At 37.6% G+C, this 12,842-nt stretch overlaps 1 protein-coding gene across 2 annotated transcripts in view; it reads left to right on the top strand.

The window, feature by feature from the left end:
• KIF6 (kinesin family member 6) overlaps positions 1 to 12,842 on the top strand; it is a 386,393-nt gene that overhangs the window by 107,527 nt on the left and 266,024 nt on the right. For both annotated transcript variants that reach the window (XM_024248395.3, XM_054558770.2), the window contains exon 6: positions 5,800 to 5,929. In XM_024248395.3, coding sequence (XP_024104163.3) covers positions 5,800 to 5,929 — 130 coding nt within the window. The remainder of the gene's footprint in view (positions 1 to 5,799; positions 5,930 to 12,842) is intronic.

Raw genomic sequence — 12,842 nt, 5'->3', positions numbered from 1 at the left:
TAAGAATAAAATAAAAAGAGGTTTATTTTGAGCAATCTGGTTACAGATTGGTTTTGTGCATTTCAGAAAGACAGGAATTATAAAATCATAAATCAACACATGAAAGGCATACATTGGTTCAGTCTGAAAAGGCAGACCATCTCAAAGGAGGGACTTAGAAGTCAGAGTTGGGTTTTAGGGATTCTTTGGTTGGCAATTGGTTGAAAGAGTTAAGGTTTGTCTAATGACTTGAAGTCAGTACAAAGGAATGCTTAAGTTGAGACTGCGAGCGTCTGTTATCTGTGCTGTGATGCTACATCAGAGTCAGGTTGGAAAACAAGCCACATTATATTGGATTAATTTTTTAAAACCTTTTAATTAGATTTTATGGTTTGTAGGGTGTGACTTAACACTAGTCTGGCATGGCCTTGGGTCTTGTTTATAATTTGGTGTCTTATTGCCACAAAAAGTTTGTTCTCTGAGTCTTATGATCTCTGTTTTAACATTAATGCTGGTCAGTTGTGCCGAAACTCCAAAAGGGAGGGCGCATAACGAGGCGTGTCCAACCTCCTTTCCTATCATGGCTGGGAATTCAGTTTGTCAGGTTTTCTGGGGTCCCCTTGGCCAAGAGGGGGTCCATTCAGTTGGTTGAGGGGCTTAGGATTTTATTTTTAGTTTACGAATGTCATGTGATCAGCTGTATTCTTCATTGTCAGTGAAAAGATATGATGTTAGATAAAACTACAAAGAAAAGATATGGTTTTCAAGCTACTAGGAAGAGCTTTTGAAATATCTCAATAATGGACAAAACGTCCATTGCTTTTAGCCCATTTTGTCTAGGTCAACACTAACACAAAAATGTATTGCAGGTTCATGAAACTTTCCCAAGAAACATATTTCAAGTATTTATATTTTATAACCAAAGAAACCTTTTAGAAAGTTGTAATCAATCTAAGAAAATCTACTTTTGAAATTGTTTAAATGCAGAAAGGAGGGATCACCTTACATACTTTTCCTAAAACTTTACATCTCTGCTTTTCCCTAAACCTTCACCATAAAGAGCCTCTGAGAAAATATGCTGGGGAGAAACAAAAAGGATATTGAGAACTGACAAACAAGTGAATGTTGTCTTTATTTAAGTGACTTGTGTTGGGACTATGTTTACAACATGTGAAACATATCCAGTTATTTAGAAGAGCCTGGTGCACCCCCACCCATTATCATGAGGCCCACCTGCTCTCGACATTGCTCTAGGTCAGGGTGTCTAGACAGAGTGGCCTCTAGTCTGTATGACCTCAAGTCACCTTTTTGTCACTTATTAAAAGGCACCCCTGCCATCTATTGGAAAATTGTTGCAGTATGCTGATTTTGTTAGGAGGTTCTTCATTGCCTTATGACAGACACTTGTCGTGATAACTATACAAACCCATGATGTGAATAGCACCCCCTCAGACATGGCGCCATTGTGTAGTGCATGACCTATACCATCATAGGGGACATTTGCAAATAGATAAAAAATAGAAATCACCATGGCAACACTTATATATAACATGAACGTTAGAAACCATGTTCCTTGCAGTAATGTCTGGGAAGTTCCTTTTCAGCAAGTTGATGGTGCTGAAATGTGGAGGTAGGGTGTAGGGTGGGGAGGATTCTTTCACTGATAGCTTCCATTATTGAGAACAAGAGCCTGCCTATTGCTCTTTATATGTGTTTCAGTCAGTTAAAAAGAGCCTACAAATTCCAACTACTTAGCCAAATGGAAAAGATTCTCTGTTTACAGAGAAAACACAAAGCTTGCTTCTTCCCCATCATTAAGCAGGCTGAGTACACTTAGCAGAACTTTTCCACTTAGGTATCCAAGTTAAGGCTATCAGTGACTTTTCACTTGAAATCTAAATGTTTTAGAAACATTTTGTAGGGAAAGCTGGTCACAGGCCTGTTAAAAAAAATCAAATAAATAGTTTGGGAGTTTCCATCTTGGAATTAGAATGTTTATTTAAGAAACTCTAATAAAGCCCTCTTTCAAGCCCATGAAAATTACAGTCAGAACCAAGTGGTAGATTAAGGATTCAGGAAATAGCTATTGATTTGTGAGGGACAGAGGGAAAGAAAGGGCCAGGAAAGGAAGGAACTTGATGAGAAATTTTTGTAATGGCCCTTATTTCCTTCAACTTTGAAAAACCATTTCACTGGCAGTAGAATTTAAAACACTCTCATACTGCAACTACCTCTCCCAGGCAATAGACGTAGTGCCCAGGGCATGGCTCAGGCTGGGCTTCTATGAGCAAAGGCATGAACATAGGTGGGGCTGACGCACTGGCTGCAAGACTTAGTGCAAAAAGGATTTTCAGTGGGGGCAGGCAGGGCAATATGGGAAAGTCCAAAGCATCATACCCAAGGGATTGGGCAGAAATCAGAAAAGAATCTGAAAACTGGCAAGAAGAGACCTTGATTGGTGAGGGAAGATTGTGTTTCAAAGATTCCAGAAGGATGCCAGAAGTGGACCCTTTTATAGTGTGCCCACAAATGAGCCCTAAGCAGGGGGAAGCCCATGAAAGAAAACTCTAACCTGCCTTTTTATTTACTTTTTAAAACCTCCATGGTCAAGAAATCAGAAAAAAGTGAAGAACGCATGATATTAACGCATAGGGATGTGTTACAAAAGATAGCCGAGAGTTCTACGAAGAAACGCCAAGGGCATGTACAAAGTGTATTTTGTGACAAAGCTGGACAAGCACCTGGAAGTAAATGTAGAAGTGTAATAGTTCTGAAGTAGCTACATTGGAGATCAAAGGCTCTGGGTGATTTAGAAGAAAAAAGTAGCTTAGCCAAATATCACTGATGACATTTAACACTTTTTACCTTATGCATGTAATTATTCTATATAAATAGAATCCTAAATCAGTGACCCATATAAGGTTATCTAATAAATGAGCATGCTTAGAATTCCATACTTGCTTGTTCTCTGCATTTCCTGTTTCAGTGAAGTAATGGTGAGAGATATAGTTATTAGGTGTCCTTACTATTACTTATGTTTTTTGATTCAGTAATGATATAAACCCTATGGATGTTTAGGGAGACCCATAATCCCCAGCTGAGCGTTGGTTATTGTGTGGTTAACGTTGTGTGGCTTCGTATACCCACCAACTGCATGGGCAGGGAGGTAGAAAGGAAACTTGCCCTGGAAAGACAGTCTTTTTAAAATTTTCTGTGACCTTACCTATTAGTAGATATGACTCATCAGCGTCTTCAGGTGTTTTACAACCAAGAAAATTAGTAATTTTACCCTTTGGGCATGAAGTGGAACAGCATGGAAAGTAAAGATAAAAAATCAGAAACCTCCTCTCCACGTGTCTACTAGAAGGGATATTAAAGATGAAGTCAGTGGCTCTCACCCTTGGCTGCACACTAGAATCACCTGGGACTTTTACAAATTCTAATACCCAGACCATACCCTGGACCAATCAAATCAGAATCTCTTAGGATGGGACCTAAGCAGCAGTGCTGTGTATGGGGGTCTGGGGAGAGTGGGGTGGGTGGGGATGGGTATGTGTATCCACAGGTAGTTCCTTTTGGGAACACCTGGATTAAATGAAATAAGGCAAGTGCCTGACGTACATTTAGTGCCCAATGAGTGTATGCACCGCCTTTGAATTGTTTGCTGCTACCCCATCTCTCCCTTTTCCAAACTTGCACGAGAATAGTATTGTATCTGTCTTGGTCTTTCAAAGTGTATCATAGGTGACTTTGCCTTAGAGTTAGATAATTCGTTTTTGACTTCATGCTGACAAAGACAGAACTCTCTTCTTTTCTCTCTCTCTCTTTTTATTGTATTTATTTATTTATTTTTTTAGAAAAGGCCTTGCTCTATCTCCTGGACTGGAGGGCAGTGGTACAATCATAGCTCACTGCAGCCTTGAATTCCTGGGCTCAAGCCATCCTCCCACGTCAGTGTCCAAAGGGCTGAGATTACGAGCTTGAGCCACTGCACCTAGCCCTTTTCTCACTTTTAATATACCATCTCGTTATTTATTCTGTCACTTTATCTTTCAGTATTACTTAACTTCTCAAGGGCTGAGATTACGAGCTTGAGCCACTGCACCTAGCCCTTTTCTCACTTTTAATATACCATCTCGTTATTTATTCTGTCACTTTATCTTCCAGTATTACTTAACTTCTCTCACCTATAAGCCCCAGAATCTGTCAGTTTAGGAAGAATCATTGCTTCTGTGTCTCTAGGGATTTAATTTAGCCAAACCTTCTTGAGCACTTCAGAAAAATCAGGGTGGAAATAAAGTTTAAGGAATAAAGGGAGTTTTTAAAAATAGAATACAACTCATCCATTTCAATTCAATTCAATTCAAATGCCTTTCTCTTTTCCAAGCATTTTTAATAAGCTCACTGAAGAGTCTTGTTGAAAAATAAATAAATTACACTTGTTTTCATTAAGAGAAAAGATCTTTTTCCATTTTTGCTGGTATTGTTGAAGGAAACAAAAAAGAGTCTAAAACTTGGCAAAGGAGGACATTATTAGTGACATATTGGTCACAGATGTGCTGGTAGAGCTACATTTTCTTCCTGCCATTAGGATTTTAAGTGCTCACAAATTACATATGAAAGTCCAGATAACTTTCTTACAAAAGGGAAAGATGAAAAAAATTATGATACTTGCAAAATCTTCATTTTTAAGATATTCTAAATAAGTTTTTATAAAAAAGAAAATTACACATGTCCATCTGCTAGTTTTTCTTTTAAAGGAAAAGTAGTGGTGGATAATGCCAACATTTACTTAGTGTCGTCAATTCCAAATGTTTTAAACAAGTGAAGATACCTGAGATACTCTTTGGCAATACGTGTGAATAATAAGATTTACTTTCCTTAACAATTCTTAAGAAAATCAAGAGGCAAAATTTAAGAGATAGAGAGGAACTCTCTTTAGTAACTTTATGACTCAACTCTGTAGGCCTGTGAAGCAGAGTATGAGGAGTTTAGCCAAATTTTGTTCCATTGCAGAAAGTCCTGAAAGGACTTTAGGGAGAGTATTGACAAGCCAACTCTGGAAACAGGGTTAGGATTCACCTGGGAGGAAACAGTGTTGGCATCAGGATGCCCATTAAGGTAGTTGTAATAGAGGAATGTAATTCCAGATCTAAGGCTCCGACTAAAAGGATGTAATGGAAGGAAAGGTATGTTGTAAATGAAAAAGGATCAAGAAACAGATTTGACAGGCATTAAAATAATAATGGCAAACTAAATCTTTACTATAAGACTTCTTGAAAATTTTTTATTCACCTTGATGAGAAAACTCAATAGGGGAATAACTCCTAGAAGGATGACAGATGCCTCAATTTTCATCATGTTTAAGTTGGTAAGTGAACCAGTTTGAAATGTCATGTAAATTGAAAGTGATATGAAATTGGACAAAGGAATGAGTTCACTGCCTATGTAAGAAACTGAATCATGACACAGAAAAAATATGGTCTAGTTTCCTGATATGTAGGTAGAAAATTATTATCTGTATTTTTAATTCAAAAAGAATATGCATTCTAAGATGATTTAGTGATCTGATTATTACAATGACAGGTGGCTTTAAATCAGGAGCTTGTAATATATTTTTTAGTCTCAAAGCTATTTGATAGTACTGTGAAGGGAATGTCAGTGTTTGATTCTAATCCAGTGCTGTCTGGTATCTTGTGTGTTATTTGCTTTTATAAGTCAAGACATCATACTGTACAGCTTTTTAAAAGCCTGTAGGGAAGACTTCCAGTTCTTTTCATTCTCAGCAGTACCTTGTTTTCTTGCTTCCCATTTGCTTAGGAAAGTGACAATACTGGAGGATCCTGATCAGAACATTCACCTGAAAAACTTGACTCTCCATCAGGCAACCACAGAGGAAGAAGCTCTGAATTTGCTTTTTTTAGGAGACACCAACCGAATGATTGCAGAGGTAATAAACTTCTCTCTGCAAGCTGTTTCTTCAACATTATAAGATATAGTATCTGAAGCCAAGGCAGAAAAAAAAAAAAGATATAATAGAAGTTTAGGGGCAACAACGACCTTAAAAATAATCTCGTCAAAACCTCACATGCAGATAAAGAAGCCCAGATCTAGATAAGTGAGGAGACTTTCCCAAGGTCACCCAGCTAGCTAATGAGCAGGAACAGAAATTTAGACCCCTGGATTCTCAATCCACTGCTTTTTCTACTTTAGTGTATCTACCTTTAAGTTTTTATTTTTATATTTCTAAGTTGTATACAAATTGGTTTGTACATTAATGACAATGTATCACGTCTTAATTATAGGAAGTTTTGCATATTTTCTAAAATTTAAAAATATTCAGTCCATTTTTCCTAACGTGAAATCATCCATATGTTGGCATGTGTTTATATATCCATATGTTTTCATTTAGTTAGTGGGTTAATATGTATAAAGTACTTAGAACAATGCATTGAACATAGGGAGTACTCTGCATTTGCAGCTATTGTTGGCGTATCTGGGAACACCACTATAGTGTGTATATCTCAGTACAATATTTGGAACATACTTATATTAAAAATTATTCATTGTTAATCTGACATTCAAATTTAACTGATTCCTATTTTATCTGAGAATTATATGCAGGAGCTAGGATTGACCCAGCTTGGTCAGGTGCCCAAATTGTAACTGGTTTCTGATTGCAGATGGAGGGTTACGAAGCTCTCATCCAGCTACACTGTGGTGAAGGGAATGGGATGGTGGTGGTGGTGGTGGTGGTGTGGGAACAGTTCCCCAAATGAACAGCTTACTGTTTTCCCTGGCATTTTCTTTTTAAACCACCCTTCCAGAGTTCTGTATTTTACCTTGTCTCTGATAACAAGTATTAGGTAGGGATAGTAAGCTGAAAGGGTAAGTAGTCCAAGAAAAATCTCCGTCAAAGGACCTTTTATTCAGCCCCATGTCTGCCCTCTGGAATGCCCCGCCTTAGACACAAGATAGACCAGTGCAAACCAAATTCAGATAGTGAAAGCATCGTATTGATATCTGTTATTATTTTGGGCCCTTAGTTTTTGTTTTTGTCACAGTTGTTTACCAGTTTTGCATCAATACTTTTCAATAGACTAGCTAACTTATATAGGTTGAGTTTATGTGCCATATATATGGATTTAAGGTCGCTTAAATTGTTATTTTTATTTGAAACAACATTCACGTAGTTTTAAATTTCAGAATATTTTGTTTTGCTTTACAAATTTGTATTTGTGCTCAGTACTCCAATATTTTGCCCATTTGATCATTTGTGATGCTCTTATTTGTCATAATAATCGAAGATTAAGGAATAAAGGTTGAGTAAGAATTAGGGCGTATGATGACAAAGGATTTAGCATGCTCCACTAAATCCTGTTCCTCCATATATAGTTTAATAAACAGCAAACCAGGAGATACAGAATAGAAAATGGGTCCTGTCCACCAATGCTTATGAAAAAGAGAAAAGATAGATTCATAAACTTCTCTAAGGAAAACAAGTAGAGGAGCCTGTTGCTGCCTCAGTGCTAACTGACTTTCTTTCAGAGGTGATCCATCCCTAGAGAAGTACAGGCCTCATCCCTGCCGATTACTTTCCCTCACCTTCTGTGGGTTATGGAAAGGCCCTTAACCTGTTCCACCATGATCTCCAGTAGCTTAAAAGCCTGGCCATTTGCTCTTTCAAAGTTATGCATGAACTTTAACTAACTACATGGTTTCAGGCTGCAGTTTTGCAAAGTTTTAAGGAACTTCCTTTGTGAAACTTACCTGTCTTACCACCTTACAAAATTCCAAGTCTTTTTTTAAATCTTTTTTTAAATTTTTTATTTTTTGAGACAGAGTCTCGCTCTGTTGCCTAAGCTGGAGTGCCGTGGTGTGTGTGATGGCCCACTGAAACCTCCACCTCCCAGGTTCAAGCCATTCCTGTGCCTCAGCCTCCCAAGTAGCTGGGACTACAGTCATGCGCCACCACACCTGGCTAATTTTTTTGTATTTTTGGTAGAGACAGGGTTTCGCCATGTTAGCCAGGCTGGTCTGGAACTCCTGGCCTCAAGTGACCTGCCCACCTCAGCCTCCCAAATGCTGGAATTACAGGTGTGAGCCACCGCACCTAGCCAGAATTCCAGGTCTTTTCCTGTTACTTACTGATGAATGTTTAATATTATAAATAGCTGAAACCTGAAGAAGTCTAATCCTAATAATGCTGGTTGTGCATTAATTTTTGTTTAATTTATTTTTCCTATGTAAAGCCTGATTTATTTAAAAAACCACGTCTAATAGGTTTTGGTTGCTTCTGTGCTTGCTTTTATCTTTTCTTTGGTAATAATAATTACCATGTTATAATGAGAGCCTGCTTAGTATAAGTCTTGCCATTGTTGTAGACGTGTTATATATATATTTCTAAATTATTTTAAAAGTATACCCAATATTTAGCACCTTAGTTTATACCTTGAAAGCGATGAAAGCAAATACATAAAAATATAAATGACGAGTAACTGTCAACCCCTAGAAATTCCTTATTATTCACAGTCTTCTAAAAAAAGCATGTTTTGGATTACAACCTAACTGTCAGAATGCAATTTGTCAGCACAGAACGAGCTTACCAGGATAAAAAGAACAAACGAATCATTTTTTTAAAAAACGAAGTTCCCAATTTCCCATTTACACAGAGGAATCCAGAAGTCGCCTTGGTAACCAGAAAACATTTGCAAAACAAAGTCTGAATATGTGGGACACAAAGTGGAGTGCCCTTTCCTTTCATGTTCTTTACCCATAGCCAGCATTTTAAGGAAAAGTTATTAAGAGTAGCTTCAGCCTCTTCTTATTTATTCAGAACTCTTAAGTAATTTCAGCAATCCTACCAATGTTTTGAATAGAACTTGATTATGTCCCTAGGATAAATTTTTTTTAAGTTGAACTGCTGGGCCAAAGAGAATAAATATTATAAAAGCTGAACTGTGTGTGACCCAGCATCCAAGTCCACCAGTCGCAAGTATAACTTGATACTTTTTTTGTCTTATAGCTGAAATATTTCTATCAAGTCATCAAATCTAACTGAAGAAAGCAGTCTGCATTCGATGATCAGGCCATGCATAGTGCCATAGTTAGGACCATTTGCCCCTACCTTGAAGGCATAGTCCTACCCATGGTCTAGGGCACTCTGTGCCCAAGTACGGTCCTAGGAAAACCTGTATTAGAATACCCTGTGATAGTTAAATGATGCAGTTTCTTGGATTACATTTCTGGTTGATGGATTCAGAATTTCTTCCATGTGGAGCCCAGGAATGTGCATTTTAGCATTTTAAATGTGCTCAGGCTAAATTTGGGAGCAGTCTGGGCTTTACCCTTAAGAAAGTGGGTTGAAACCCACTCCCAGAGGCAAAAAAACAAGCAGGTCTATATTCTGCACCCTTGTCAACACCACAACATTTGAAAATTCTGCCAATTTGGTAGACAAAAAAAGAAATCTTGTTTTAATTTGCGTTTTGATTACCAAATTCTTTTATATCTTTATTGGCCATTTGCATTTCTGTTTTTGTTCATGTCTTCTATTTGTTTCTCTCTTGAAGTGTTAGGGTAGGTCTGATTGATTTGTTGACCCCATGAGGGCTGGAACTTCATCCTGTTCAGCAGTTTGTTGTACTGTGTACTGGCAGCTGTAGGAAGTGAATACTGTGTCTGAGTGGTCTAGCATATAATTTCTTATATAGGTATTACCTGGTGTAGTTATTGACCTGGATGGATTCTGGAGCAGTAATATGCTATATCTGGTATAAAACATTTGCTGTGAAACTGCTTGCAGGGGACCTCTGGTGAGAAAGGAACACTCAGTGCCGACATTGGGAAAGTCCGGGGTCCCCTGGGTGGGCAGCTTGCTTTCTTTCCACCTGGCTTCCTTTCCCACCTGAACGGTCAGGTGACTTCCTCCAGTCAGTGTTGGTTCCACTCTGTGGTTTCTTCACCATCTCCCCCCAACCCCGCCAAGTAGTGCTGAAGAGCATGAACTTTGGAGACCTTCTTTTCTACCCCTGGCTCCACCCTTTGCCAAGTGTATGTCCTTGGACAAGTCATTTAACTGGTCTAAACTGTGCTTTCTAACCTGTAAAATGGGCATAATAATACCCACCTTCTAGGGATATAGAAACAATTGAATTAAATAACATTTGGACAGGCCCTGGAGTTCTTAGCTGGCAACTATTTAAAGACAAGACTTTCGTCTTGTTCATCTCTATTCTCCCAGCACCTGGCAACTAGTAGGTCATCAGTTATTGATTAACTGTTTTGTGGAATTCATGAGAGAGGAAGACCTGGTGATTTCAGGCAATAAGACCTCCAATCTCAGGCCCAGAATTGAAAGTGATTTTATGGTACACTGTGCCTATTGGTGAGTACTGAGAACATCACAGATGACTTCAACATTTTGTGTGTGTGTGTGATACTTCAAATCTTTTGAAAGAGGTTACTTTCCAAATAATTAGCCTATCAACAAAGTTTATGGGATTTATAAATAATTTCCCCAAGAGCAATTAGAGGTCTTTATACCTAATTCTTTGCTTGAAATAAAAGACCTACAGACACTCCCCAACTTACAATTTTTCAGCTTTAATTGGTGTGAAAGTGATATGCATGCAGTAGAAACTGTACTTCAAGTTCTCATACAATGATTCTGTTTATCACTTTCAGTACAGTCTTCAATAAATTATATGAGATATTCAACACTTTATTATAAAATAGGGTTTGTGCTAGATGATTTTGCCCAACTGTAGGCTAATATAAGTGTTCTGTGCACGTTGAAGGTAGGCTAGGCTAAGGTATGATGTTCAGTAGGATAGGTGTATTAAATGCATTTTCAACTTATGGTATTTTCCATTTACGATGGGTTTGTTGGGACATAACCCCATGTCATAAACCGTGGAGCATCTGTACTAGATTTATCTGAGTTATGCTGATGTGCTTTGTAAGCTCTCAGGCTTTGCACATTAGCAAACTTTTGGAGTAAGTTATATGACCTTGTGGAAGTGCAAACAGTTGGGAGACAGGGTGTGAGTGGGGGTTATTAGGTTTATGCAAGTTATAGGAACAGCTGTTCTTGGACATGTTGTCTAATAACATAAAGATAGGGCAGGAAGGAAGGAGTAGCTTTATTGTGTGATTGTGTTTGTTAACACAACTTTAAGCCTCAATCTCCTTGTGTGGTGTGTGTGGAAAACAAGAAGATTTTGGTTTCAATTAGTTCCAAAATTGTTAAAGGGATACTGACTAACACATCCTCATAAATTTTTGTTTGAAAGATATGTTAGTTATATATAATTAGCAAGTTTGTTATAAAATTTGTGAACCTGGTTAGAGCAAAATATACAACAGGCAAACTACATTTTGGTCTTGATCTTACTACAATAAGAATAGCATGTTTAGCAGGGCGCAGTGGCTCTCACCTTTAATCCCAGCTACTCAGGAGGCTGAGGCAGGAGGATTGCTTGAGCCCAGGAGTTTGAGGCCAGCCTGGGCAACATAGTGCAACCCCACCTCAAATAAATAAATAAATAAGAATAGCATTTTCTTCTTATTAGGCCCTGACAAATAGCTAGAAGCCTTAGTAAAAGATATATTGACAATTCTAACCTCTTTTCTTATCTATTATATATACCTACTAGGTATAGAAGAAAAGAAACTTAAATTTTGAGCACTTACTGTATGACAAGCATTTCTTTCTTGTTCTCATATTTTATATATGAGATACATGAGAAATATACAGTGTTCTTTAAATAGCACTTCTGTGTTATAACACAGTTTGCATTCTGCTCTAACCTGATTTAATGGTATTACATGAACCATGAGATTTGTTCTAAAACATCGATTAAAATAAATGAGTGGTATGGAATAGCTGTTATTAGAATTTTAAGATTTACATACTCCATATACATTATCAAAAGAATAGTCTTTTGGCTATAAAATTTAGTCCCAGAGTTTCTTCTGATCTTTAAAGTTCTCATCTCGAATTAAACATAGCATATGAAAGTCACTTTTACTCTATTCAGTATTATTGACATTCACCAACAACAGCAACAAAAAATGAAAGAGAGGAGAAAAAAGCCATCTTCAGTGAAACAAGGAAATAGCCATAACCTCAAACTATGAGAAAACCTGCCAAATACTATGAATTTGACTTATGGTGAGAGAGGGTGCTGAGAGCCAACTCATATGTCCTCCAACCTCAGGCAGGATAGAGTTTCCCTTTAAAGAAAGGGTCACAATTCTCAAATGCAAATCCAATGATCTTTTGGTTAGAGTGATGAGAACTGAAACACAGGCAAGTATGGAGGAAGACTGGGAATATTATATAGATATTCATTCTAACTATAGAAGGTGGATCCAAAGAAGAAACCTTAAATACAAGCCATTTTTATGATCAGTGATGTAGGCTCATGCCAAAGAAGATGGCCTTTGGTGAGTGGGGTTCAGTGAGTTTGTTATTTAAGGGACTTAACTGTGAGCCATCCCAGATCTATTCATGTGAAATATTGAGGAAAGTTTATGCTCTTGAGGCTAAAGACATAACAAATGTAATGTAAAAGTATTCAGGATGTAAACCCAATATGAATATTTCCTCACCTATCCTCTAGGCTACTCTTTAGGAAAGGGATAGTCATGTTCAAACATCAAATTATCAGAAAGAAAACATCCCACAACCTATTTATATATATGGAGTAGGTGTGAGGGCTAAGGAACATACATCTGAAGGCTGATTAAATCAGAGAGCACAGGGCTTGTTCTTCATAATCTTAAGTATGTTATTTAAGGACAATCTTTGTTTTTTTAAAAATAGCTTAATATTATGCAAGAGCCCAAAGAAAAGGGTT

The sequence above is a fragment of the Pongo abelii genome, chromosome 5 (genome assembly GCF_028885655.2).
Source record: "Pongo abelii isolate AG06213 chromosome 5, NHGRI_mPonAbe1-v2.0_pri, whole genome shotgun sequence".
Taxonomy (NCBI): Eukaryota; Metazoa; Chordata; class Mammalia; order Primates; family Hominidae; genus Pongo; species Pongo abelii.
The sequence above is the reverse complement of the archived record's forward strand: the minus strand, read 5'-3'. Positions and strand labels throughout refer to the sequence as shown.